This window comes from Giraffa tippelskirchi, chromosome 8 (genome assembly GCF_054371585.1).
Source record: "Giraffa tippelskirchi isolate mGirTip1 chromosome 8, T2T-mGirTip1v1.2.pri, whole genome shotgun sequence".
Lineage (NCBI taxonomy): Eukaryota > Metazoa > Chordata > Mammalia > Artiodactyla > Giraffidae > Giraffa > Giraffa tippelskirchi.
The window spans coordinates 146,561,804-146,589,705 of NC_137282.1; the positions used below are offsets into that span (position 1 = coordinate 146,561,804).

At 39.7% G+C, this 27,902-nt stretch overlaps 3 protein-coding genes across 10 annotated transcripts in view; 2 read left to right on the top strand and 1 right to left on the bottom strand.

Annotated features, from left to right (window-relative positions):
• ACOT13 (acyl-CoA thioesterase 13) overlaps positions 1 to 4,140 on the bottom strand; it is a 6,578-nt gene extending 2,438 nt beyond the window's left edge. The window contains exons 1-2 of the mRNA XM_081522176.1: positions 3,896 to 4,140; positions 1,260 to 1,444 (exon numbers count right to left, since the gene is read on the bottom strand). Of these exons, the coding sequence (XP_081378302.1) occupies positions 1,260 to 1,444; positions 3,896 to 3,982 (272 nt within the window). The 5' untranslated portion in view covers positions 3,983 to 4,140. The remainder of the gene's footprint in view (positions 1 to 1,259; positions 1,445 to 3,895) is intronic.
• Positions 1 to 18,322, top strand: part of TDP2 (tyrosyl-DNA phosphodiesterase 2) — a 22,732-nt gene extending 4,410 nt beyond the window's left edge. Inside the window, exons 2-10 of one of the 4 annotated variants that reach the window (XM_081522168.1) lie at positions 2,918 to 3,317; positions 3,974 to 4,291; positions 4,402 to 4,608; positions 4,693 to 4,778; positions 11,098 to 11,277; positions 12,018 to 12,109; positions 13,810 to 13,928; positions 15,240 to 15,410; positions 17,230 to 18,322. In XM_081522168.1, the coding sequence (XP_081378294.1) occupies positions 4,444 to 4,608; positions 4,693 to 4,778; positions 11,098 to 11,277; positions 12,018 to 12,109; positions 13,810 to 13,928; positions 15,240 to 15,410; positions 17,230 to 17,511 (1,095 nt within the window). In that variant the 5' untranslated portion in view covers positions 2,918 to 3,317; positions 3,974 to 4,291; positions 4,402 to 4,443 and the 3' untranslated portion in view covers positions 17,512 to 18,322. Of the gene's footprint in view, positions 1 to 2,917; positions 3,318 to 3,973; positions 4,609 to 4,692; positions 4,779 to 11,097; positions 11,278 to 12,017; positions 12,110 to 13,809; positions 13,929 to 15,239; positions 15,411 to 17,229 lie in introns of those variants that run through there. The other 3 variants (XM_081522167.1, XM_081522170.1, XM_081522169.1) reach the window with 3 other exon arrangements.
• Positions 18,323 to 20,872: 2,550 nt separating this feature from the next.
• KIAA0319 (KIAA0319 ortholog) overlaps positions 20,873 to 27,902 on the top strand; it is a 68,125-nt gene continuing 61,095 nt past the window's right edge. The window contains exons 1-2 of one of the 5 annotated variants that reach the window (XM_081522179.1): positions 20,913 to 21,243; positions 23,042 to 23,099. The gene's annotated coding sequence lies outside the window, so the exon portion shown is untranslated. Of the gene's footprint in view, positions 21,244 to 23,041; positions 23,100 to 27,902 lie in introns of all 5 variants that reach the window. The other 4 variants (XM_081522177.1, XM_081522183.1, XM_081522181.1 and 1 more) reach the window with 4 other exon arrangements.

Below are 27,902 nucleotides of genomic sequence, written 5' to 3' on the forward strand. Positions count from 1 at the left end.
TCTAGGTTGGTCGTAGCTTTTCTTCCAAGGAGCAAGCGTCTTTTAATTTCATGGCTGCAGTCACCATCTGCAGTGATTTTGGAGCCCATGAAAATAAAGCCTGTCACTGCTTTCATTGTTTCCCCATCTATTTGCCATGAAGTGATGGGACTGGATGCAATGATCTTAGTTGTTTGAATGTTGAATTTAAAGCCAGCTTTTTCACTCTTCTTTTTCACCAAGAGTAGAGTCTCTTGGTGTTCTCTTAGTTCCTCTACGCTTTCTGCCGTAAGCGTGGTGTCATCTGCATATCTGAGGTTATTGATATTTCTCCCAGCAATCTTGATTCCAGCTTGAGCTTCATCCACCCCAGCATTTCACATGATGTACTCTGCATATAAGTTAAACAAACAGGGTGACAGTATACAGCCTTGACGTACTCCTTTCCTGATTTGGAACCAGTCTGTTGTTCTATGTCCATTTCTAACTGTTGCTTCTTGACCTGCATACAAATTCTCAGGAGGCAGGTAAGGTGGTCTGATATTCCTATCTCTTTCAGAATTTTCCACAGTTCATTGTGATCCACACAAAGGCTTTGGCGTAGTCAATACAGCGGAAGTAGATGTTTTTCTGGAATTCTCTAGCTTTTTCTATGATCCAACAGATGTTGGCAATTTGATCTCTGGTTCCTCTGCCTTTTCTAAATCCAGCTTGAACATCTAGAAGTTCTCAGTCCACATATTGTTGAAGCCTGGCTTGGAGAATTTTGAGCATTACTTTGCTATCGTGTGAGATGAGTGCAATTGTGCGGTAGTTTGAGCACTCTTTGGCATTGCCTTTCTTTGGGATTGGAATGAAAACTGACCTTTTCCAGTCCTGTAGCCACTGCTGAGTTTTCCAGATTTGCTGGCATATTGAGTGCAGCACTTTCACAGCATCATCTATTAGGATTTGAAATAGCTCAACTGGAATTTCATCACCTCCACTAGCTTTGTTCATAGCAATGCTTCCTAAGGCCCACTTGACTTCCCTTTATCACTGATTATATAGTCCTGATCATTTACATTATTATTACTAATATATACTGTACTTAGAAATACCTTTAGTTCTAGATTCTAAAACCATGGAATATTTTTAAGACAAATCTGTAGCTGCACTTAAGGATGACCAGCTAAGGGCAACTCATGCTTTATTTCTGTCATAAATGTGTGTGGTCTCAGTTGTTTGAAATGAGTTATCACATTGAAAAAAGTCATTTGGGGTATAGTTTGGATACGTACGTTATGTTCATATCCACACTGACTCCGCTTATCCCCCTTTCTGTGCACAGCAGAGCAAGCGTTGACACATCATCCACCAAGGTGGCTGTCATGCCGCCATGGAGAGTGCCTATTCGATTGGTATGCTGCTCTTCTACTTTCATTTCACAAGTCACTTTCCCAGGGGCAGCAGAAACAACAGTCATCTAAGTGTTAAAAAAGAAAAAAAAGAAGTTTCAATACTTGGTGGTATTAGGAAAGCACAAACAGTGCTATCAAGAACTGTCACTGGATTAAACCAAGCCACCCCCAAAAGTTGATTCAGAAACTGAAAATCAAGTTACCAATCTCTCTTGAAAGAAATGAACTCTGGAATAAATTGTTTTGAAATAAAAAGGAATATTTAGGGAAAAACCGGAGTAGTTTTTCCTAATCTCCACTACTCTGCAGAAATCAAACATTCCATCTGAGCTTTTCAACTATATGTACAGCAACCTGGCATCTCTTAATGTCTTCTCAGAAATTTTGCACTAACAAAGTCAGGTGGTCCTTGTGATCTGATAGTCCATTGTAGTTTTAATTTGGATGTTCCCTAGTTACTGCGCAAAGTAATTTTTAGAATGACTTAGTAATGAATCGGAGAAGGCAATGGCACCCCACTCCAGTACTCTTGCCTGGAAAATCCCATGGGTGGAGGAGCCTGGTAGGCTGCAGACCCATGGGGTCGCTAGGAGTCGGACATGACTGAGCGACTTCACTTTCACTTTTCCCTTTCATGCACTGGAGAAGGAAATGGCAACCCACTCCAGTATTCTTGCCTGGAGAATCCCAGGAACGGGGGAGCCTGGTGGGCTGCCGTCTATGGGGTCGCAGAGTCGGACACGACTGAAGCGACGCAGCAGCAGCAGCAGCAGCAGCAGTAATGAATGGTTTAAAACAATTTTTAAAATAGGCTGGAAGAAATTCAATACATTATGAGAACAAGCTTATACCACAAACCTATTTTAGTATAAAAAAAGTTTAATAGAATCCAGCAAACTTAAATTGCTGCTTTTAAGGTCCTGCCCCATTTATAGTATCATCATGAAAAAAGTACATGCAAGATAAAATGTGGAACAATGAATTTAAAATGTTATATCAAATATCTTTAGAAAGGAAACAAAAATAATAGAAATGTTTCTTATATCCTATTTTACTAGGAAAAACATCATAGATAACGTTTAGAAGTTGGATCTGAACTGTGAAGGGAATGTGTTGCATCTAGTGCAATAATTCTTGCTGTCACTAGAGGCTTTCAGACAGAATATGGATGACAGTGTGATGTGTCTGCTGTATTTGGGGGAGGGAGGGGTGTCTCATGCATTAAATGATTCGATTCTAGATAACTACCATTTATTGAGCACTTTCGTGAGTCATGCACTGTGCCAGTCTTTCCATGCACTATGTAATAAGGGAGAGAAGGTTTCCATTTTGTAGTAATTTAAATTCAGACTGGTTTATTCTCAAGATCACCAAGGATATGACAGAACTGAGATTCAGGTCTAAGTCTATCCACCTCCCAGTCTCCCTTGTTGCTAACTGTAGAATCTCTAGATACAGCGGCTTTTATGCTCCCACCAGGAAGGCATTTTGGAACTTCACAAACTAACTTGAGTTGTTTGCTGTTGTTTATCCCCTAGAAAACATCTATGTCTGCTTTATTGACTATGCCAAAGCCTTTGACTGTGTGGATCACAATAAATTGGAAAATTCTGAAAGAGATGGGAATACCAGACCACCTGACCTGTTTCTTGAGACACCTGTATGGAATATTACATAGAATACACTGTATGGAATATTATGGAATACACTGTATGGAATATTACTCAGCCATTAAAAAAATACATTTGAATCGGTTCTATTGAGATGGATGAAACTGGAGCCCATTATACAGAGTGAAGTAAGCCAGAAAGAAAAACACCAATACAGTATACTAATGTATATATATGGAATTTGAAAGATGGTAACGATAACCCTATATGCGAGACAGAACAAGAGACACAGATGCATAGAACAGTCTTATGGACTCTGAGGGAGAAGGTGAGGGTGGGACGTTCTGGGACAATAGCATTGAAACATGTATATTATCATATGTGAAACAGAACACCATTCCACGTTCGATGCATGAGACAAATGCTCAGGGCTGGGGCAATGGGATGACCTAGAGGGATGGGATGGGGAGGGAGGTGGGAGGGGGGTTCAGGATGGGGAACACATGTAAACCCATGGCTGATTCATGTCAATGTATGGCAAAAACTACTACAATATTGTAAAGTAATTAGCCCCCAACTAAAATAAATAAATTTATTAAAAAAAAAAAAAGGAACAGTTGAGGACTTGCCCATGGTTAGCCTCCGTTTGCAAGTCCCAACGTGTAACTCCTCTGCCATTCCTGAGATAAACCCATTTTGCTGACTTATCCACTTAATTTTTCCTTTTAAAAACGGACAGATCAACGTAGGCACACCTAGCATATAACTCTACTCCATCAAAGCAGGTGAGTTTAGGGACTCAATCCAAAAGAATCTAGCCAGAGACAACTTATCCAGCGTTCACCCACGAACCAAGGAGGGAGCTTTCTTTCCCTTCGTTAGAAACCGCGCCTTCGCTTCTAATACCTTTTCCAGGTTTCTGTGGAACCTGGCCAATTTGCCTGAGTCCTTTAGCCTCTCCAACAGAGTGTTTGCCTTCTTCAGCCAGATCATCGTGGACCGTTCGCCGTCTCCCAGGCCCCACTTAAGACTGAGTCTTGGAAGAACAGGGGAGCCCCGAAGTTCGCAAAAGAACAAGGACACAAAGCGTCAACAGACTTCTGGGCCCGAAGAGCGTTCCACGTCCGCCGTCAAGCGCACCCGCCGTAACTGTCCCTCACTCCGGCAGCTGGCGCACTGACCTCTAGCACGCCGTCACTGACGTTCCGCCCCGCGTTGTGACAGCGCGCGCACGCGCCGTTTGGCCCTCGCCATCACTGGCCGACTTTCTTGCTGCGCAGGCGCCCTACCGTCTTCCGAGAGGTGAGCTTGATTCCCCGCAGGTGGTTGATGGGCTAGCACCCCGGGCGCTGGGCGCCTGTGCAGAGTCTGGTGCCTGACCGTCCCCGCCCGGCCCCCCGCCCCCCCCCCAGCTCCGGGCCAGGTTCAAGGTGCAGTGAACGTGCGAGGAACCCATGGAGCGGAACAGCGGTCCGAAGGCTGGGCCGGAGGCGGAGCTGGAGGACGGGGAGCCCGAGGTGAAGAAGCGGAGACTCCTGTGTGTGGAGTTTGCTTCGGTCGCGAGTTGCGACGCCGCTGTGGCTCAGTGCTACCTGGCCGAGAACGACTGGGAGATGGAAGTAAGCTTTCGCTGCTTCTCTCTTGCCGGCTCTTCACTTTGGTGATGCAGGCGTACGTCCCATCCCTGTGTCTTTGTTTTGCAGAGAGCGCTGAACTCCTACTTCGAGCCGGCCGTGGAGGAGAGCGCTTCAGAAAGCCGTCCCGAGTTCCCCTCTGAGCCCGAGTCCTGGTGAGTGACGACGGGCCGGGGTTCGGGCGGAGGCAGTCGGGTACCCGGTTGCGTTGGGCATCGTGGACCTACCGTCGAGTTAGGCGGCGGGTCTGCGCAGCGACGGGCCTCGTGTCTGAGTAGCCGGAGGAGGAGGGTTGGTGTAGATGAGACCTGCCCCAGCAGCGGGGCTCACGCTTCTCCCGAGAAGTCCAGGCTGTGTCACTTCGGATGTACTTTGGAGTCCGAGGGAGAAATATCTGAAATGTAATTTTTTGCTCCAGGTGTAGGGAATACGTAAGCGAGCGTTTCGAAATGAATGAGACACAAAATCCTCTGAGGAAGAATGGTAGCTTGAAAGTCTCCTTGCTTCCTATTGTTTGTTTGCTCTCTGCAGGCCGGCCGGGATAATGGTTTCTATAAAATGCACATCCGCCGCTGTTACTCCAGTGCTCCCTCCCCAATTCCTGCACTTCTGCTGTTAAAGTCCATATGCCTTACAAGTTTGACCACTGCCTGTCTTTCTGGGTTCGTCTCCTGTCACTCTCTCTACCCCACCGATCTGCCAGGCGTGTCAGTCAATTCAGTTCAGTCGCTCAGTCGTGTCCAACTCTTTGCGACCTCATAGACTGTGGCACTTCAGGCCTCCCTGTCCATCACCATCTCCCGGAGCTTGTTCAAACTCACGTCCATCCAGTCGGTGATACCATCCAACCATCTCATCCTCTGTCGTCCCCTTCTCCTGCCTTCAATCTTTCCTAGCGTCAGAGTCTTTTCCAATGAGTCAGTTCTCATCAAGTGGCTAAAGTATTAAGAGTTTCAGCTTCAACATCAGTCCTTCCAATGAACACCCAGGACTGATCTCCTTTAGGATTAACTGGTTGGATCTCCTTGCAATCCAAGGGACTCTCAAAGTCTTCCCCAACACCACAGTTCAAAAGCATCAATTCTTTGGGGCTCAGCTTTCTTTATAGTCCAACTCGCACATCCATACATGACTCCTGGAGAAACCATAGCTTTGACTAGATAGATTTTTGTTGGCAAAGTAATGTCTCTGCTTTTTTATATGCTGTCTAGGTTGGTTATAGCTTTTCTTCCAAGGGACAAACGTCTTTTAATTTCATGGCTGCAGTCCCCATCTGCAGTGATTTTGGAGCCCAAGAAAGTAAAGTCTGTCACTGTTTCCATTGTTTCCCCATCTATTCGCCATGAAGTGATGGGACTGGATGCCATGTCTTAGTTTTTTGAATGTTGAGTTTTAAGCCAGCTTTTTCATTCTCCTCTTTCACCTTCATAAAGAGGCTCTTCAGTTCCTCTTCACTTTCTGCCATAAGGGTGGTGTCATCTGTGTATCTGAGGTTATTGATATTTCTCCCGGCAATCTTGATTCCAGCCTGTGCTTCATCCAGCCTGGCATTTCACATGATGTACTCTGCATATGTACACTGGTAATAGCAAACACCCTATTCCAACAACACAAGAGAAGACTCTACACGTGGACATCACCAGATGGTCAACACCGAAATCAGATTGATTATATTCTTTGCAGCCAAAGATGGAGAAGCTCTATACAGTCAGCAAAAACAAGACCGGGAGCAGACTGTGGCTCAGATCGTGAACTGCTTATTGCCAAATTCAGACTTAAATTGAAGAAAGTAGGGAAAACCACTAGACCATTCAGGTATGACCTAGATCAAATCCCTTATGAGTATACAGTGGAAGTGAAAAATAGATTTAAGGGACTAGACCTGATAGACAGAATGCCTGATGAACTATGGACAGAGGTTCATGACATTGTACAGGAGACAGGGATCAAGAAAATCCCCATGGAAAAGAAATGCAAAAAAGCAAAATGGCTGTCTGAGGAGGCCTTACAGATAGCTGGGAAGAGAAGAGAAGCGAAAAGCAAAGGAGAAAAGGAAAGATATTCTCATCTGAATGCAGAGTTCCAAAGAATAGCAAGGAGAGATAAGAAAGCCTTCCTCAGCGATCAGTGCAAACAAACAGAGGAAAACAACAGATTGGGAAAGACTAGAGACCTCTTCAAGAAAATTAGAGATACCAAGGGAACATTTCACGCAAAGATAGGCTCGATAAAGGACAGAAATGGTATGGACCTAACAGAAGCAGAAGATATTAAGAAGAGGTGGCAAGAATACACAGAAGAACTGTACAAAAAAGATCTTCACGACACAGATAATCACGATGGTGTGATCACTCACCTAGAGCCAGACATCTTGGAATGTGAAGTCAAGTGGGCCTTAGAAAGCATCACTACGAACAAAGCTAGTGGAGGTGATGGAATTCCAGTTGAGCTATTTCAAATCCTCAAAGGTGATGCTGTGAAAGTGCTGCACTCGATATGCCAGCAAATTTGGAAAACTCAGCAGTGGCCACAGGACTGGAAGAGGTCAGTCTTCATTCCAATCCCAAAGAAAGGCAATGCCAAAGAATGCTCAAACTACCGCACAGTTGCACTCATCTCACATGCTAGTAAAGTAATGCTCAAAATTCTCCAAACCAGGCTTCAGCAATACGTGAACCGTGAACTTCCAGATGTTCAAGCTGGTTTTAGAAAAGGCAGAGGAACCAGAGATCAAATTGCCAATATCCGCTGGATCATCGAAAAAGCAAGAGAGTTCCAGAAAAACATCTATTTCTGCTTTATTGACTATGCCAAAGCCTTTGACTGTGTGGATCACAATAAACTGTGGAAAATTCTGAAAGAGATGGGAATACCAGACCATCTGACCTGTCTCTTGAGAAACCTGTATGCAGGTCAGGAAGCAACAGTTAGAACTGGACATGGAACAACAGACTGGTTCCAAATAGGAAAAGGAGTCCGTCAAGGCTGTATATTGTCACCCTGCTTATTTAACTTATATGCAGAGTACATCATGAGAAACGCTGGGCTGGAAGAAACACAAGCTGGAATCAAGATTGCCGGGAGAAATATCAGTAACCTCAGATATGCGGATGACACCACCCTTATGGCAGAAAGTGAAGAAGAACTAAAGAGCCTCTTGATGAAGGTGAAGGAGGAGAGTGAAGAAGTTGGCTTAAAGCTCAACGTTCAGAAAACTAAGATCATGGCATCTGGTCCCATCACTCCATGGGAAATAGATGGGGAAACAGTGGAAACAGTGTCAGACTTTACTTTTTTGGGCTCCAGAATCACTGCTGATGGTGACTGCAGCCATGAAATTAAAAGACGCTTACTCCTTGGAAGGAAGGTTATGGCCAACCTAGATAGCATGTTTAAAAGCAGAGACATTACTTTGCCAACAAAAGTCCGTCTAGTCAAGACTATGGTTTTTCCAGTGGTCATGTATGGATGTGAGAGTTGGACGGTGAAGAAAGCTGAGTGCCGCAGAATTGATGCTTTTGAACTGTGGTGTTGGAGAAGACTCTTGAGAGTTTCTTGGACTGCAAGGAGATCCAATCAATCCATCCTAAAAGAGATCAATCCTGGGTGTTCATTGGAAGGTCTGATGTTGAAGCTGAAGCTCCAATACTTTGGCCACCTCATGCGAAGGGTTGACTCATTGGAAAAGACCCTAATGCTGGGTAGGATTGGGGGCGGGAGAAGGGGACGACAGAGGATGAGATGGTTGGATGGCATCACCGACTCGATGAACATGGGTTTGGGTAGACTCCGGGAGTTGGTGATGGACAGAGAGGCCTGGCGTGCTGCAATTCATGGGGTTGCAGAGAGTCGGACACGACTGAGCGACTGAACTGAACTGAACTCTGCATATAACAAGCAGAGTGACAATATACCTTGACATGCTCCTTTCCCAATTTGGAACCAGTCTGTTGTTCTATGTCCAGTTCTAACTGTTGCTTCTTGACCTGGATACAGATTTCTTAGGAGGCAGCTAAGGTGGTCTGGTATTCCTATCTCTTTCAGAATTTTCCACAGTTTGTTGTGATCCACACAGTGAAAGGCTCTGGTGTAGTCAATACAGCAGAAATAGATGTTTTTCTGGAATTCTCTAGCTTTTTCTATGATCCAACAGATGTTGGCAATTTGATCTCTGATTCCTCTGCCTTTTCTAAATCCATCTTGAACATCTGGAAGTTCATGGTTTATGTACTGTTGAAGCCTGGTTTGGAGAATTTTGAGCATTACTTTGCTATCGTGTGAGATGAGTGAAATTGCGCGGTAGTTTGAGCATTCTTTGGCATTGCCCTTCTTTGGGATTGGAGTGAAAACTGACCTTTTCCAGTCCTATGGTCACTGCTGAGTTTTCCAGATTTGCTGGCATATTAAGGGCAGCACTTTCACAGCATCATCTTTTAGGATTTGAAATAGCTCAACTGGAATCCCATCACCTCCACTAGCTTTGTTCATAGTGATGTTTCCTAAGACCCACTTGACTTCACATTCCAGACATGTCAAAGTTTTTCTTTTCTCTAGTGGATCCTTTTTTTTTCTTGCCTTTCAGCTCTTGTAAAGATATTTATCACCTCTGCCTAGAACCTTTTTCTTCCTCCTTTGTTGCTTTTCTTATAATTTGACTAGGGTATATATGTACATCATTATCTTTAGGTGTGTGTGTTTGCGCACTCAGTCATGTCCCACTCTTTTTGACCCGATGGACTGTAGCCCACCAGGCTTCTCTGTCCCTGGGCTTCTCCAGGCAAGAATATGGAGTGGGTTGCCGTTTCCTTCTCCAGGGGATCAGTGCGTTCAAAATACTTATGCACATGTTTCTGAATAACAAGTAAGGCAAGTAAATATTAAATAAGTAAAATGTTAACATTTATTTGTATGAATGGTGAGTAGAGTTCTTTTTAACTGTTTTTCTGAAAGTCTGAAATTATTTCCAAAGAAAGTTTATAGTTGACTTACAGTGGTGAGCATTTTGCAGTGTATACAAATATTGAATCATTATATTGGGTACCTGAAACTGGTATAATGTTTTATATACGTTATACTCTGTGACACAGAAGTGATAGGCTGTACTCCTCAGTGCATTAGATCAGGAGGCACCTGATGTGGATTCGTCCCCAATACTGGTTGATTATATTTCGATTGAAAAAAAATGAGGGGGCGTTCCCTGGTGGCCCAGTGGTTAAGACTTGGAGCTTTCATTGCTGTTGCTGGGGTTCAGTCCTTACTTGGGGAACTAAGATCCTGCCAGCTGCATGGCAAGGCCATAAAATAAAAAACAATTTTCTAAAAGAAGTTAAAATACTGGCATTAAATATATTAAAATTATAAATACAAAACCCTAGTTCTTAAATTTGTGTGTGTTTTATAAATGTTTGCTGCTGCTAAGTCGCTTCAGTCGTGTCCGACTCTATGCGACCCCAGAGACGGCCGCCCACCAGCCTCCCCGTCCCTGGGATTTTCCAGGCAAGAGGACTGGAGTGGGTTGCCATTTCCTTCTCCAAGGCATGAAAGTGAAAAGTGAAAGTGAAGTTGCTCAGTTGTGTCCGACTCCTAGCGACCCCATGGACTGCAGCCTACCAGGCTCCTCCATCCATGGGATTTTCCAGGCCAGAGGACTGGAGTGGGGTGCCATTGAGTGACCTTTTAGTAAGGTTTGTCCCTCCACTCAAATGTTCAGGCCTTGATGGGGGAGGTGGAGTCAAGCAGACCTGAGGACTGGAACCCACACATGTGATCTCTCCAGCATGGCAGTCACAGAGCAGTCAGACTTCTCATGTGAGAGTTCAAAGTTCTTGGACAGAGGTTCCAAAAGACTGGAGTGGAAGCTGCTAGACTTCTAGTGGCCAAGCCTCAGAAATCCCAGAATATCCTTTTCACTGTGTTCTGTTGATCAAGTAAGTTACTAAAGCCCAGATTCAAGAAGTGTGTTCATTGGACTTCACCTCTCAGTGAGACGAATAACAGAATTGTAGCCATTCTTTATCTGGCACAGTGAAACCATATTTCAAATATGATTTAAAATGAATCCAGATAAATGTGGAAATCTTATATACTCAATCTAATTTGGGGTTGTAGTCTATAAAGTTATTTTAATGACCTCTATTGTTGAGGGATATCAAGTTGGTTCTAAGTGAGCAGACTTTTGCATAACACAAAATCTAGTTTTTTGCAGTCATCAGACTCTTGGTCTTCTATAGGCAGATAGTTTTAGGACTCTTAAAATGTACTTACCCCCTGCCCAACTTCGCAACGAGGAAAAATAAGAATAAATGTGAAATCCAAAATTCATCATGAATTCCAGTAAAAATAATTTAAATACAACTTCAACAAGAGAATTTTACTTACCTGTAAAATGAGGGCTACAAAGATTTGAAAAATAATTTTTAAGTTAATCAGTTTCTAGATTATTTGCAGAGTTGTGTTTCATTCTGCTCTTGCCAGTGTTGACCTAACCAAGGAAGAAACAAATGATTCCGCTAGTTCTAAAACCAGCACATCTGAAGATAAAAGTGTTCAGCAAGAAGATGGCAGCGTGTTCTCTTTCATTACCTGGAATATTGATGGATTGGACATGAACAATCTGCTAGAGAGGGCTCGAGGGGTGTGTTCCTATTTAGCTTTGTAAGTATTATTACATTTGTTTTATGGTAGTGTGATAATGTGTCTTACCTGCCTACAAGGAGGGTAGTAGTTCAAGGTTATGGACTTTGCAATCGGTCCTGACTTCAGAGTCCAGCTCTCAGAGGAACTATCAGAAAAAATCAGGAGTGAATGCCTCTGGGAGCAGGACTGTGGGTTCGGGTTCAGAGGGAACACTAACTTTTGTTTGAAGCCTTCTGGTACTCTTTTACTTACTAAACTTGTTATATAATTATTGCTGTGAAAAGAAAATTGCCAGTATGATCCGTATCTGCCACACACTGGCTCTGTGACCTTGTGGAACCACTTGAGAGCCACTTCAGTTCTCTGGAGCTTGGAGCTCCATTTTCTTCATCATGGATAATAACCGTTTCAAAAGGACTGAAAGAGACAACAACACTTCAAGCATCTATTAGAGTGTAAGACAATTGGAGGCTCTTAATATTACTGGTTTCTACTGTCAGTGATTCCAGTTCTTCTGACTTTAAAGGATTGTCATATATATGTGTTTTTTTTTTAATTTGATCTTTACAGTATTATGTGTTAAGTAGCACAGATCTTTCTCATTTTATAGTTATCAAAGATCAATGTAAACATCAAATAGTAGGTGTCCTAGAGGACTATAATTTTGTGTTTCTTTTATGCTGTGGTATTTTCCTAATAGGTAGCTGTAAATGAAATGGTATACCTGGTACTTATCATAAATTGATGTGTTTAATTAGGTACAGCCCTGATGTGATATTTCTACAGGAAGTTATTCCCCCATATTATGCCTACCTAAAGAAGAAAGCAAGTAGTTACGAGATTGTTACAGGTAACAATTTTTCTGTTACTGGTCTTTTTTTTTGAAAAACAAGTCAAGGAGAGATAAATCAAAGTTAAACAATTGGAATATAGGGGAAAAAAGCACAAATAAAGTAAGCTTGAGAAAAAGAAGTCACACTCTCCGATACTAAAAAAAATCATAGGAGAAGATGTTATATATGTGAAGAAGTGGTTAAAATGGATGATTTTTCAGAAAAATGTACATTGCCAAAATTTAAGGCACAGATTAGCTTTTTGGTGAAATCAAATTGTTAGAAAATGTTCAAGTGTGATGATCGCATTGTGGTTATGTTTTTCGAAGAGTCTTTACCAATTTCTTTTTTTTAATTTTTGTTCTTTTTCTACCTTTTTGCCCTTAATATTTTAGTTTTTGACTTTTCATCTATTTTGTTTTTATTAAATGAATTTAGTGTACCACTTTGGCTTCATTTCATGATTTTTGGCTAAATCTCCTGTTTTCTTTGACTTTCACTTTTGCCTAGTATATGATTTCAATTTTGATTTATTTTTTAATCTGGAATTGTTGAAGGGAGAATTCTCTTTGTCTTTCTCTCTCTCTCTTTGTGGGACAACTTTTCTGCATTCTCTTGGGGATTCCTTTTGCCTGTCTTCTGTTATCTTGTTTTCTGAATCCCACGCTTTGTCCCTTCTTGCTTTACTTCCTCATTTTGTTGGAGCACATCCTCTAGTGACTTTCTAAGAAGTAGCAGAGGGAGAGTGAAGTGTTGGAATCCCATCCTGTTCGCATGTGCCAGTGTTTTATCCTCAGAGTTCTTTGATAGCTTGGCTGGACATAGATTTCTAGGTAGAAAGTCATTTTCCTGCAGAATTTTGAAAGCATGATTTCAGTATTTTCTGGTTTCCATTATTGATGATCTTAAGTCTGATGCCATTCTAATTCCTGTTCAGGAAACTTTGAGCCTCTTCTTTCTAAAGCCAGTATTTTTTCATCTATTATGTTTAACACTTGGTAGCACCTTTCAGTCTGGAGGTTCACAACCTTCGGTTCTAGAAAATCCTTTTTTCTCTTTCTCCTTTCCTCCCTCTGCCTCCCTCCTCCTTGCCCACCTGCTGTCTTTCTAGGCTGCTGCCCTCCTCCCTGCTCCTCCCTCTCCAGTTCTTCCTCCCGTCTCTCCCTTTTCTTCTTTTCCTGGTTTCCCTCTGTTCTGATAAACCAGTCACCCCTTCTCCATCTGCTTTGCTCTCTGAAAAACATGGAAGCTTTTATTCACTGCCCCTCCAGGTCTGTTCTCTTTTCTTCTTGCAAGTTTATACTTTCTAAATTTTTTATTCACTTACTGTGATTTTTCTGGTGCTTTGAGAGTAAAAAGTAACTTCATGTCAAGTTGCCTCAATTTGTCTCATACTCTTGCCTTGCAAAATTTTTTCAGATTTTTATGTTTGGCATTAACACTGTTAACTGTTTGGGGCATATATGTAAATTCATTTTTATTTTTCTATTTCTTCCGTATTTCCAGCTACATTTTTGTATTTCTTCCATACTTCAATTATGTTGGGACTTGGTTGGCCATCTTCAACTATTCTGAAGTAATAGTTTACTCTTAAGATGTAGATCCATTTAAATTCTGTACCTGTTTGTTAAAATAGAATTTTCAGTAGGGGAACTTGGGTTAAACTGCAAATGTGCCTGACCTCTCAGCCTACATTCTTTTCCACAAACACTTGAAGGTCGTGAAGAAGGATATTTCACAGCTATAATGTTGAAGAAATCGAGAGTGAAATTTAAAAGCCAAGAAATTATTCCTTTTCCAAATACGCAAATGATGAGAAACCTTTTGTGTGTGCATGTAAGTAATTTTTTTAAATTGAGTTAAAAAGAAGAATGAACTATTTTTTTCATAGTTCCCTGATGATGTCTTTAAAAAAAATAAAACATTGTATTTTACTCCTCGCTTAGATGTTCTTTTAAATAGTCTTAAAGAACTTTATAAATTAAATTTTTACACACATTTCAAATATAGACAAATTTGTAAAAATAAGATACTTGATTCATTAGATATTTTCTTAATATGTGAGTTTGCTAACATTCCACATTTGCTTTCTAGTTTTGTTTTTTTTTAATTAAATGCACTGTAATTGGTACTGTATTGCATTCTGTGAGTCTTTCAAAAATCAGTCAAATAGGTCTTGCTCTCATAGAATTCCTATATTAGCAGGGGAGAGATTATATGTGTAGTAACTAAAATAAAGGAAAGGCATAAATGCTGTAGGAGAGGTGTAATCATGTGCCTTGAAAGCTTAGAGAAAGAAGAGATGACTTTTAGCTGCATTGTTTAGTGAAGGTTTCATGATGGAAGTTGTATTTGAATTGGGCCCTGAAAAATATGTAAAATATAGACATTAAGAACAGTGCCAGCGGCAAAACCACCATGAGCAAACTTGTGCAAATTGCAAATAGCAGAGTATGTTTATATGAAAGAGGGCATGTAAAGCTCGAAATGAGCGTTCTATCCAGTTGAGTGTAGAGGGTACAAAGAGGGGTAGTGTGACGAGAGGCTAGTAAAGTAGGTTGGATCTAGATTATAAGAGATCATGAATGCCCAGTATGAAAGAATTTGGACTTGACTCTGCAGGCAATTAGTTGAAATATTGACAGATCTTACATTGTTGGTATCTTCATTGCAAATGGTAAGTGGTTCTCATTCATTCATTCATCATTTAACTGACATTATTTTGAATTACCTATGTGCCAGGCTCTCAAAACTGTAGTAGAAAATAAAAGAGCCTTCTTTGCTTTCAAATGATTCAACAGCTTTGTAGGAGAGAGGTAATTGTGCTGCAGTTTAATCTTCAGGACCTTATGAACAGTCTACAGTGTGCTGTAGGAGGATAGACGATGGAGCCACTGAGACCTGGGGCATTGGGAAAGGGCTCCCAGTGGAGTGGAGATTGGGGTTAGGTCTTGAAGTATTAGTGGGTACTTGCTCAGTATTCTTTGGGAGTATTCTTTGACCTTTTAGAGATAAGCCCAGTGCTGATGATACAGTTGCACTTTATTAATATATAACCAATCAATTGAATAATTACTGATTCTGTTAACAAAGTTCAGTGTTAACAGTGGATCATTTTTACAACTCTCATCATTTGTCTTGTTGCAGGTGAGTGTGTCAGGAAATGAACTTTGCCTTATGACTTCTCATTTGGAAAGCACCAGAGGGCACGCTAAGGAACGAATGAATCAGTTGAAAATAGTTTTAGAGAAAATGCAAGAGGCTCCAGAGTCAGCTACAGTTATATTTGCTGGAGATACAAATCTCAGGGATCAAGAAGTGAGTGATGAAGTCAGTTCAGTGTTTATGGGCAGTTTATTGCTGTGGAAATTCATTTAGATTTCTTGTGTTTTTGGTGGGGTTTTTTTTTTTTTGAATTTTGTTCATGGCTACACTGGATCTTCGTTGTGGCATGTGGGGTCTTTAGTTGCAGCATGTGAACTCTTAGTTGAGGCATGTGGGATCTAGTTCCCTGACCAGGGATCACACAGGGGCCTCCTTCATTGGGAGCGCAGAGTCTTAGCCACTGGACCACCAGGGAAGTCCCCTAGGTTTCTTTTGACTGAAGCTATTAAAACTAGGACCTTCATTTGTTCATTATTTGTAAATGGCCTTGCAGATGCAGTTCAGTGAGTAATTATTTAGACTGTACTACTTGCCTTGCACAGGGAAAGCAGAGGCAGAAGAGGCTGTTAAATTATTAGTGAAATATATATATATATTGCATATGAAAAGAACAACACAAAACTATATATTGATTAAAAAGAGGGATGTAGAGAAAATAACATTAGAAGAGTTTAGAAAAGATCGCTTTATTTGCAGTTTCTGTAGTTGGAAGATGAGAAGAACAAAGATTTGACCAGCCTAGTTTTCCCTAACTCTTCCTACTGAGATTTTCTTTTTTTCAACCTTTTTTTTTTTTTAACCTTCATGACATTGGATTTGGCATGATTTCTTAGATATGATACCAAAAGCACAGAAAACAAAAGAAAAAAATAGATAAAGTAGACTTCATCAGAATTTACTTTTGTACATTAAAGGATATTATCAGTGGAGTGAAAGGCAACCCATTAAATGGTAGAAAATATCTCCAAGTCATATATCTGATGAGTGATTGATATTAAGAATATACAAAGACCTCCTGCAGTTAAAAAAAAACCTCATTAAAAAAATGGGTAAAACATACATGGAATTCTACTCAATGTTATGTGGCAGCCTGTATGTGGAGTTTGGGGGAGAAAGGATACATGTATATGTATGGCTGAATCCTGTCTCTATTCACCCGAAACTATCACATTGTTAATCGATCATATCCCAATACAAAATAAAAAGTTAAAAAGGCAAAAGATTAAGATATTTCTCCAAAGAAGATATACAAATGGCCAATAAGTACATGAAAAGATGTTTAATATCATTGGTCATGAGAAAAATGCAAATCAAAACCATGATGAGATACCACTTCACAGTCATCAGCATGACTATTATTTGAAAAAAAAAACAGAAAATAACAACTGTTGGCAAAAATGTAGAGAAATTGGAACCCTGTGCCATAGAACTGTAGTGTTAAAGTCATAAATTTTATGTATACTTTACCACAATAAAAGTTTCTTTTAAGTCCTAGAGTGTGAATGGGAGGAAAAGTTAATGTTGTTAGTAAATTTCAAATAAAACTGCAGATATTTGACATTATTAGATCATATAAAAGGTATACGTCTAAATTTATAGCTTAGAGTAACAGTTTTGTATTCTCTACACTTATGTTCATTTTTTAAAAACTACTAATAACAATAACTGAGGCCATGGGTTTTCAGTCTTCTGGGTTTTATCTGATACCCCAAATTAGGAATCTATTTATGTCAGAAGAGAAAGGGCAAATTTCAGACCTCTCTGGCTCTCTTGATATTTTTATATTATCTACTTATTATCATGCAGTAAAATACTTTTATAAAATATCTAGTTATACCCAGTTTTGCTTTTGTGCATCAACAAATAATCTGTGACATTCTGACTGGAAAAATTGTACTTAGATGCAGTCATGGTAAAGACTTTTAATTTAAGGGAAAAAATACTGAGAAGATTTCTTTCTTTTTCTTTTCAGGTTACCAAATGTGGTGGTTTACCCAACAACATTTTGGATGTCTGGGAGTTTTTGGGCAAACCTAAGCATTGCCAGTATACATGGGATACACAAATGAACTCTAATCTTGGAATAGCTGCTACTTGTAAGCTTCGTTTTGATCGAATATTTTTTAGAGTTGCAGCAGAAGGTGGCCACATTATTCCCCAAAGTTTGGACCTGCTTGGGCTGGAAAAACTGGACTGTGGTAGATTTCCCAGTGATCACTGGGGTCTTCTGTGTAACTTAGATGTAATATTGTGAACTGCTTTTCAAATATGAGTTTTAAATGTTTGGAGTGATTTTGTTCTGTGATTATAATTTCAATTATAATTTCTATCTGTCCTGAAAAGGTAGTTTAACAAGGAGGAATTATAAACTGGATCATTGTAACAGAAGGAAAAACTACTGTGATTTTATTTTGTGGATTGTGTCCTCAGATTTCAGAACTAAATCTTCATTTAAACTAAAGCATACCTGTGTTAAAAACATGAGGCCTCTTAATGCAAGGTCACAGTGGCTACCAGAGCTTTTAATAGTGTTCGTAGCTGCTGGCTGGATTTCAAGCAAGGCCACATTTTGTCTGTGGACTAGCCTTTATATTAGATTTATTTTTTAAATCAGGTACCAAAATAGTTATATTTTAAATAAGTCTTCAAAAAAAAAAATAAGGTTACAGAGTCCTTGGTGTTGGGCCTTTTAATACTATTTCATAAATCCAGATAATCTGATAGTTATCGTCCATCAGATTTTTTGTTAACAGTGCCTAATTGGTAAGCTAGAAATGAACTCATGATATAAAATTCCTTAACTTTAAAAAATTTGTGTTTGTAGTTATGTTGCCGAACAGAGGCAAAGTTAGGCTTGATAATGATCAAAGTCAGTTTTCCAGAGGCATTGGGCTTTTTTTCTAAGAGAAAAATGTGTAAAGAAAAATAGCCATTTAGTTTTACTGCTTTTAAAACTGAATTTTTTTCAGGAGGTGAATAAGGAACACTTCTACTTGTGCTTTAAATAAACATTTTTTTTTTCCGCATAAGAGAATATACTTTAAATAAAGAATTTTGCTTGTGTATAGTTTGTTTTAACATGCTTTTGTGCTCATGATGGAATTGAAATTATTACCTACTTCCTGTTTCTGGCTCCACGGCTACTGCAGCTTCATCTTGGTGTGGAAGAAGACCGCTTTCTACATTGCTTCTTACTCTGCCAAGCATTAACCAAGAATATACTGACTTCCTCAGTATACAGAAAGGAAAACTGGTGGTAAATAATTGGAATGAGAAGTGGCAGAACCTTGTTTTCATCAGGAGTGTCACAACTAACAACTAAAACACCTTAAAAAACACAAACTGAATTTATACATAGAGTTTGTCATAATGGAAAAGAGTTTTATATATTAATCATTTAAGAAAATGAGCGTTAATGCCAATCTTTTAGTATATATTATGGAAGCTATAGTTCATTTTTGTGGGAAAAGGATGTTTTGGGCACAAACTGCTTATTCACTTGAAAGAAGAATCAGAAGAACTCTATCTCACTTCATATTACCAAAAAAAAAAAAAAATCTGGATAAGTGACAGGCTAAATATAAAAAAAGATGTAGTACTGTGTATTAGATTGAATAATTACCAAATTGTTTTAAAAACTGGAAAGGAGTATCATTTCCTTAATATGACTCAGCATCCAAGTTAAATACTTTCCCATTTACTACTTAGTGACAAAATCTAAGAAACAGGTTAGAAGTGAATGAAAATGATAAAACTACTTTTCATCTGCTTTCCATAGGCAGTAGTTCTTAATGCAAGAATACTACTACTCAGTATCTTTTTTTAATATTTATTTTTAATTGATGATTGGTTTACAGTATTGGTTTGATTTCTGTTATACAACAACGTGAATTAACCATCGGTATACATATATCCCCTCCCTCTTGAATCTTCCTCCCACCTCCTGCCCATTCCTATTACAGAGCCCCCTTTTGAGTTTGAGTTTTTACTTTGAATCTCAAGTTTTCTCAGTATAGTAGCTTTATGTACCTTATTTCCGGTTGTGTTGCAATTCCATCTCAGAATCTTATGTATCAATATGGTAAGCAGTATCTTTGCCACTGATATGGAAAGTACTTGAATCATGCTAGACATGTTTCTCCCACCTTCAAAAAAATGTACGTCCTTGTCTTTTATTGTGCAGTTCAGTAAGAACAAATGTCCCAACCAACAGCATATAAAGATCAGATGAAGTCTGGAAAGCTGTACTAAAAATACATCATTTTATCCTTAGTATTTATGATAGTGTCTGGCATGTAGCAGGAGCTCAATAAATGCTGAAGAGAAGTGATGGTGGCCTCTCATTTGTGTCTTAGAGAGGTAGGCTGATGTTTTCATAATTCAGTATGAAAATAGGTATTATATGTATTACATATATCAAAATAGATATTCATTGTAATGACTCTGAGTTTAAAAGTCTAGGCTAAACTTACATATGCTGCTGCTGCTGCTGCTGCTAAGTCACTTCAGTCGTGTCCAACTCTGTGCGACCCCATACACGGCAGTCCACCAGGCTCCCGCGTCCCTGGGATTCTCCAGGCAAGAACACTGGAGTGGGCTGCCATTTCTTTCTCCAATGTATGAAAGTGAAAAGTAAAAGTGAAGTCGCTCAGTCATGTCCGACTCTTAGCGACCCCCTGGACTGCAGCCCACCAGGCCCCTCTGTCCATGGGATTTTCCAGGCAAGAGTACTGGAGTAGGGTGCCATTGCCTTCTCCAAACTTACATATGTAAGCATATATATATATATATATATATACATGTAAAGATTTTTAAGCCCATATATTTATTAGTTAATTTTTATTTAGAGACTAGAAGGGGATTGTTCATCAAAAAAGACTCAGGACTGAAAGAGTGGAAATACCAATTGATCAGGCTGGGAGGACAGGTACAGATTAATCCAGAAGTGGAATTAACAGGAAATAACTTCTCCCAAAGTCACTGCTTCCAGTAAGCACTGCTCTAAACTTAATAGTCATGGGAATATACAAGGAAGACCTCAGGAGTGCCCTGGCTTCCTTTTTAGTCCTATATTACCATATCTCGATGTGTGCATCTTTCTTATAAGGAAACTATAAATGCAAGGGAGAATCTTACACAGGAGTTTTCTATTGTTCAAATGATCACCTTCCCATAATGCAATACTTCCTAACACCGCTTTCCATCCTCGTTTTAGAAAGCAACACGTGCTCAAAATTAGCGGGAAGCCTAAAGAGGCTCCCGCTGGAGGAGTAGGACCTGTGCGTGTGGGGTGACTTTGCTTTGGGGGAGACATTTACAAAGGGTCTTTGACCCAAGTACTGTGTTGACGCCTCCCTTGAACCTGGCCCGGGCATTTGGAAAAGGTACTCATCCTCTCAGGCTGTTTAGGACCAAGGTGGCCTGAGGGGTTGGTGAAGGAAAGGTGGAACAATGCAGGCCACCCTGCTGCCCGAAAGCCTTCTGCTGGGTCCCCTGCGGGGTGGGAGTCCGGGTAGCTTGCGTACCCATCTTTAGAGCACGAGCTGGGAGCCAAGAGCTGGGCAAGGACTGCTGCCCTCCCATCCCTGGGGGGGGACGTGTGCGCGTGCGCGCGCGTCGCCGTGGTAACCACGCAGCAGAAAGGCGCTGAATCACGGGCGCGCGCTATCCCAGCTCCAGCAGAAGCTGCAGCGTGGGGCGGGCGGGGGCCCCCCTGGTTGCATCTTGGCTAGACCCGTGCCAATCCCGGCGGGACTGGCTGGCCTCGCGCAGAAAAGCGGTGACCACAGTCGCTGTCACTGCTGGAGGTAAGAGCGCAGCAGTAGCCTCATCCCGTCTCCGATTTGGGCACGAGTCTCTCCTGGCCAGCAGCGCCTCGATAAAATATCCCCCTTCCCAGCCCTCTGGCCGAGTAATGGGAAGAGAGGGCAGCAAGTAGGCAGGTTATGCCAAAGAAAAATAAAATCAAGACGCCCTGAGTTAGGAGGTGAGTTTCTTAAGGTTCTTCTGGCCATCTAGGAAAGGGCTTATTCTTGATTGCTGCACTGATTGATTGTTTCTTAGTAGGGTGGAGTCGAGAAAATTTGCATCTATTCCCAATCACGTGAATTGCATTTCTTAGCCCTGTAGAATCGGTTTTCTTTAAACTTCGTTTGGTATTATTTATGTGATCTTTACTATCATTTGCTGAATTCATTCTGTCTCTGTATCTTAACCATAATTTGAAGCTAAAAACCTTTTCATGGCTTTTTCCTCCTTCCCTTTGAACTTCCTCCACAGAATGGATATTCATCACTATATTATTAATCAAGAGCATAAACCTCGTTTGTGAAAGTCATTATTCTTTCTATCATTCATTCTCTTGAGTATATGGAGTGAGAAAAGGATATGATATACACACTCATCCTTTTTTATTGCTAGATTTCTCATCTAAACATTTTTGTTTGTGGGTTAAATGTTAGTGTGTTTTCCAGTACTTAATGGAAAAATTGAATGATATCTTTGATAATAATAGAAAAAGTCAATTTTAGACAACCCCCTCAAAAGAGCAAGAAATTTTGAAGGGAGAATTAGTGTTTATTTCTTTATTCCTGAAACGTATGTTCATTGTCCAGATGTTTCAAATTGTTCCTTACAAGAAGACCACAACCATAGAGACTGCTGAAATTATGCCAAATTTATCTTGTGCTTATTATTATACATGATTTTTCATATAGACAAGGGAAACTGGAAATATCAGTTCAGCTATAGACTTTTGTTTCATACAGAAAGCTGAATTTTTCTTTGAACTTGAAAAATTTGAACAAGAGAAATACAAATATGTATCAAATTTGAAAAAGAGAAATACAAATATATATCAAGACTTTTTTAGGACCTCAGGTGATAGATTCATCACACCTTTGCCATCTAAGATGCTAATTTAGGAAATTAATTTCCTTTCAGAATAATAAAAATAATTTAGCCAAACTCACTATGCAATGAAAATAGTCAAAAGAGAGCTTCAGTAATTTTTAACTGTAAAGAATGGATTTGCTGTTAAATTTTCTTAATTTTTTCTAGCCAAACAGAGAAGATGCATTCTCTTTAAATGAATTTGTAGACTAAAGCGTGACTGTTTCTGGGGCAGTGATGTAGATTGCCAGGTCAGATGGCCTGGGTTTGGTCATGGCTCTGCCACTTGGTGGCTGTGTCACATTTGACAAATTCCTAACTTCCTCTTAGACTCAATTTTTTCATCTGTAAAATAGGGATAATAATAGGAACAACCTAACGGAATTCCTATAAGAATGAATTAAAACAATAGGTATAAGAGCTCTTTACTTGTTGCCAGGCATGCAGTAACATTTCAATAAAAGGTGAAAGTGAAAGTCCCTCAGCCAAGTCCGACCGTTTGCAACTATTTGCGACTGGGTGGTCCATGGAATTCTCCAGGCCAGAACACTGGAGTGGGTAGCCTTTTGCTTCTCCAAGGGATCTTCCCAACCCAGGGATCGAACCCAGGTCTTGCACATTGCAGGCAGATTCTTTACCAATTGAGCCACAAGGAAAGCCCACTTAGTAAAAGTTAGTTGTTATTATTGTTCTCAACATAAGTTTTCTTTTCAAAAAATATTTTCTATGTCTTCAGAATAATTTGGCACTAAAAATAGAAATGTTTTGATGTGACCAAAACTTGTTCTGATTTGTAATATCAAATCATCAGAAATGCATAAATATTTCTTTGAAGCATCTTTCTAACAACAATAATAAATATAATCACAATCTTAAAGGCATGTCAATTCCAGGTAATTATATTTGATACCATAAGGAAGGAGCTTCGCTTTAATGGGCCTGGAGTAATTGGTGAGTTATTGTTCTATTTATTTTTTAAAATGTGTATTTTTACACACTATTCATGTGAATTCCATAGTGAGAAGCTTTATTTCTGTTAAGCAGTAAATATGGTTGGACAAAAATAACATCTATTTTTGCATCATTTGGCAGAGTCTTTTAACCATAGGTGGTTGTTTCAAAATAAGTCTTAAATGACACACAAATAGATAAAGATATGGTGTTGGACTGTAATCCCTTCCAAATAACATTGGTAGAATATGTTACCTGTTGGAAAGTGGTATTATGCCTAGCCTGCTGTGCATTCTTTTCCTTAAGTTCATAAAAGCAAGGGATTCTAGGAAACATCTGTTTAATTTAAGCAATGTAACTAGAGACAGGATAATTCCAATCTCAAAATAAATTTTCAAAGTTAGTTTTGTTCTGTGCTATAATTTAAAAAATTATTAAGTATAGAGGGTAAATTAATCTTGCCACCTACAAATTTTATTTTTTAAAATATTTATTTGGCTGCACCGAGTCTTAGTTGCAACATGTGAGCTCCCAGTTGTGGCATGTAGGATCTAATACCCTGACCAGGGATAGAACCCAGGCCCTCCTGCATTCAGAGTCGCAACCACTGCACCACCAGGGAAGTCCTCACCTACAAATTTTAAATGTTAGTGTGTGTGGTGTGTTTTTTCATGTGATGGGGAAGTATGGATTACTCCTCTCTAGGATAAAGATCCTGTTATTCTAAGGTTGTGATTATCAGCATACTTTACTGCTTATTTTCTATCCCCCTCATTAAAATAAAGAATAGAATGTCTTCTGGTCAATGTAACATAGTTTTCTTTCTTGAAAATGTCTTCAAAAAGTGCCTCTTAAGATGACTTATCTTCAATAAAACTGCTGTCTTTACTGTCTCTCTCACTGTATTTCTACTTATCAGGAGGTGGAAATATTTTGTTAATTCAGTGCCTTCAGCCTCTTTATCTTAAAACTACAAGACATCCAAATTCTAGGTGCCAAATGCTCAACATTTTATTATCCTTTGGGAAAGACTTCTTTCCCAACACGTACATATTTAGGAGTATGCTGCTAGCTAACCAGTCTTCACTCGTTTATATCAGAATTTCCTAACTACTCCTGTGCAGCAACTGCTCCTTCCAAATCTGGAGAGACTTTTTCTAATCTCATTTTACTAGACCTCTTACTATTCTCACTTTCTTGAAACAAAGTCTCTTGGTTCACAAATACCATCCTTCAGTCCCCTCCTAGGTTACTCTAAAGCAGATATATGAACATGTCACACTTCTGCTTCAGAATCTTCAATGTCATGTCCATCAGTGGATAAATGGATAATCAAAATGTGATCCTTACATACAATGGAATAGTATTCAGTCTGGAAAAGGAAGGAAATTGTAACATGTGCTGCAACATGGATGAATCTTGAAGATATGCTAAGTGGCGTAAACCAAATACAAAAGGACAATATTGTATGATTCCGAGAAGGCAATGGCACCCCACTCCAGTACTCTTGCCTGGAAAATCCCATGGACAGAGGAGCCTGGTAGGCTGCAGTCCATGGGGTTGCTAAGAGTCGAATACGACTGAGCAACTTCACTTTCACTTTTCCCTTTCATGCACTGGAGAAGCAAATGGCGACCCACTCCAGTATTCTTGCCTGGAGAATGCCAGGGACGGCAGAGCCTGGTGGGCTGCCGTCTATGGGGTCACGACTGAAGCGACTTAGCAGCAGCAGCCACTTATTTGAAATATCTAGAAGACTGAAATTCATAGAAATAGGAAGTAGAATAGTGATTACTGGAAACTGCCAGGAGTGGGTAATGTTATGATTTAATGGGTACAAAGTTTCAGTTTGGAATAATGACAAATTCTGGGGATGGGGATGGTTTCACAAGATTTAATCTCTGTCTTTATAGTTCTGCAGTTTCATTGCAGGGAGACTAGAAATAGAATTATTTTCAACCTGCTCAAAACTTCTTGTACTTCCAGGATATGAAGACTTCTGTCTTTCATTGATTCCAGAAACTTCTTGGCTGTTTTCTCTTTACATTTTGTTTCTTCCCAATTCTTTTTAAAAAATTTTTATTTTGTTTTGGAGTATAGCTATTTAATCCTCCCAGTTCTTTTTTTTCCTTCCTTTTGGAGTCATCAGAAAATGTATATTGGGACTTTTTTTTTTTTTTTTTACTTCAGGACTTTATTCTGCCCTTTGCATTTTCAGCTTATTTCTTTGAGTTGCATTTCAGGTTATTCAGTTACAGCTTCCATTTCATTTCATTGAGTTTTAAACTCCAGTGACTTTATTTCTAATTATACAAGTTCTGATTGCATCTTTTAAACTCTGTCTTTGAATTGTTGTCTCCTCTTTTCACTTTAATCTGCGTCACCACTTCAAACATACTTATTCTGTAGTGTCTCTTAGGTACACTTTTACTTCCGTTTCTTGGTCTCATCTGTTAACATCTGCCACCTCTCCTTTGTGCTGGTTTGTTCCCTAAGGTGTATTACTCTTGTTATTACGGTGGTTCATTTTCAGTGGGAATGGATTTTCTGGTGGAGTTCTGTGTGCTTCATGTCCAGCACTGTCCCTCTAAACAGATTTTTGCTTTGCTTCTGCCTCGGCACTTAGGTTTGTGTTAATAAAAAGTTTTGTTGTTGTTACGTGTGTGTATGGTCCATTTAGCCTGGAAATGGAACTTATAAGTTGGTATTGTACCAGGTTGTTAAAGGAAAGTCCCCACAGAGAGGTACATCTTGGCCATCCTTCCTCTGTTTGCTTTCAGTCTTGTCATGGCATGCCTCTGGTTTCTTCTAGCCCCTATTCCTAGGATGCATTAGTCCTTCTAGGCTGCAGTGGTGTTTGTGAGGCTCTGCATAATATTTCATAATGTCAATAGATGTTCAGCTGCTTTCCTGCTGCATTAGTCTTTGATAATGTCTAATTCCTTAATTGATCTAAATTAATTTTGCCCCTGTGTTTGAAACTAATATTGTATTTTTCCTTCCTTCTCTTTCTTTTTAAAAACTATTCCCATTAAGTTTTTTGTTTGTCTTTTGAACATTCAAGTAAATTTTCCTCCTTGTTGGAAACATATATTCATTATCATAATGGCACTTCTTAAATAGTAATTCCCATCCCACTGTTTTGTTACTCCTGGTTTGTTATAGAGCAGTAGTGAGTAGTGCATGCATGCTTAGTCGTGTCTGACTTGTTGTGACCCCATGGACTGTAGCCCGCCAGGCTTCTCTGTCCCTGGGATTTCCCAGGCAAGAATATTGGAGTGGGTTGCCATTTCCTTCTCCAGGGTATCTTCCTGACCAAGGATTGAACCCAAGTCTCTTGTGTCTCCTGCATTGGCAGGAATATTCTTTACCACTGGAAGGGAAGCCCCATTATAGAGCAAGCCCTAATAAAAAGTCATTTTAGCGTATGTATTTTAATAGATGATTTTTTATTTATAATGAGTTTTAGAATCTGCCATTGCCTCTTCTTTTATTCCCCAAATATTCTTTTGCTTGTTTGTTTTTTTGCAAATGAATTTTGTTAAGTATTTTAAAGCCATCTATTGAGTTTTAGTTCATTTTTTGTTTCTTTGTTAACAGTATTGTTATCTTTGATGTCTGTTGTCTTTCCGAGTTATACAAGGTTTCCCTCCCCTAGTATTTGTATCTCCTGTTATCTCTCCCAGTAGAGTTTTCTTATTGTATTTTAACAGATTCTCTTCACATTTTGAGTCTTTTTGCATATTTTAATGCTCTGGCCATGCCTAGGAATGGGATCTCTCTAATTAGTGCTCTATCTGTGTATTTGTCTGCTTTATACAGAGATGCTGTTGCTTCAAAGAACTCTGCTGATCTTCACCAGCCTGGTTGTATTAACCCTTGTGCTGATATTTCTTTCACTAATTTGATGTGTCTAATGATGAGGAAACATCTTGTGTTATTCTCTTCACTGTCTCCTTAATAATCTGATTCTTAGAACTTTGTTAAAAGAGTGATTTGACTTTTCTTTTCTGGTTTTTTTTTTTTTTTTGGCTTGTTTTCCCTATTTATTGCCTGGTCTACCCTTTGGAGCATCACAGAATCTGTTCACTCATCATTCCACACGAATGCCCGTCCTGTGTTTAAAAACCAATGCTGGATCATGTTTCCCTTAATTCTGCTTGATCGCCTAATAGGAAATCATTTTATACTGTAATTGTAAGGCATTATCTCTGTTGCTAGTAAATTCCTGGGTAATCCTCTGTGTAGATTGGCACAAGTTTTTTCTAGGACTAATTTTACTTTATCCTCTTTCAGTGGAGAAATTCAGACCATAGATTACCATACTGAAACACTGCCAAATTTTTACCTTCCTGGCGTGGCCTCTAGTCGTGTCTGGGCTTCCTCCACCACCTTACTTCCTTGGTTGTTGGTGAAGATCTGAGGCCTTGAGAGCCCTTTGTAGATGCAAGAGCAGTGGGTTGAATCTTCTTTCACAGGTACTTTCTGAGCTGCTTAATCTTTAAGTCCACTCTCCAGGCTCAGGCAGGTCCAGGGTGAAGGAGTGTGACTCATGAAGAGTTTATCAACTGTCTTGACAAAGGCAGTGTTAAAAGTGAAAAAGATCAGGAAAAAGCAACCTTAACTCTTTTTCATTCTTTGTGTTCCTTACCCATTGAAACTTAAAGACTTGCTTTGGAGAAACTGGAAACTAACTTCTGATTGGTGAACCACAGAATTTCAGCTAATTCGACCAGAATATTCTATATACCAGCTGTGGATGACACGTATCTGTCTTACCTCTCTCAGATTCTTAATGGGATG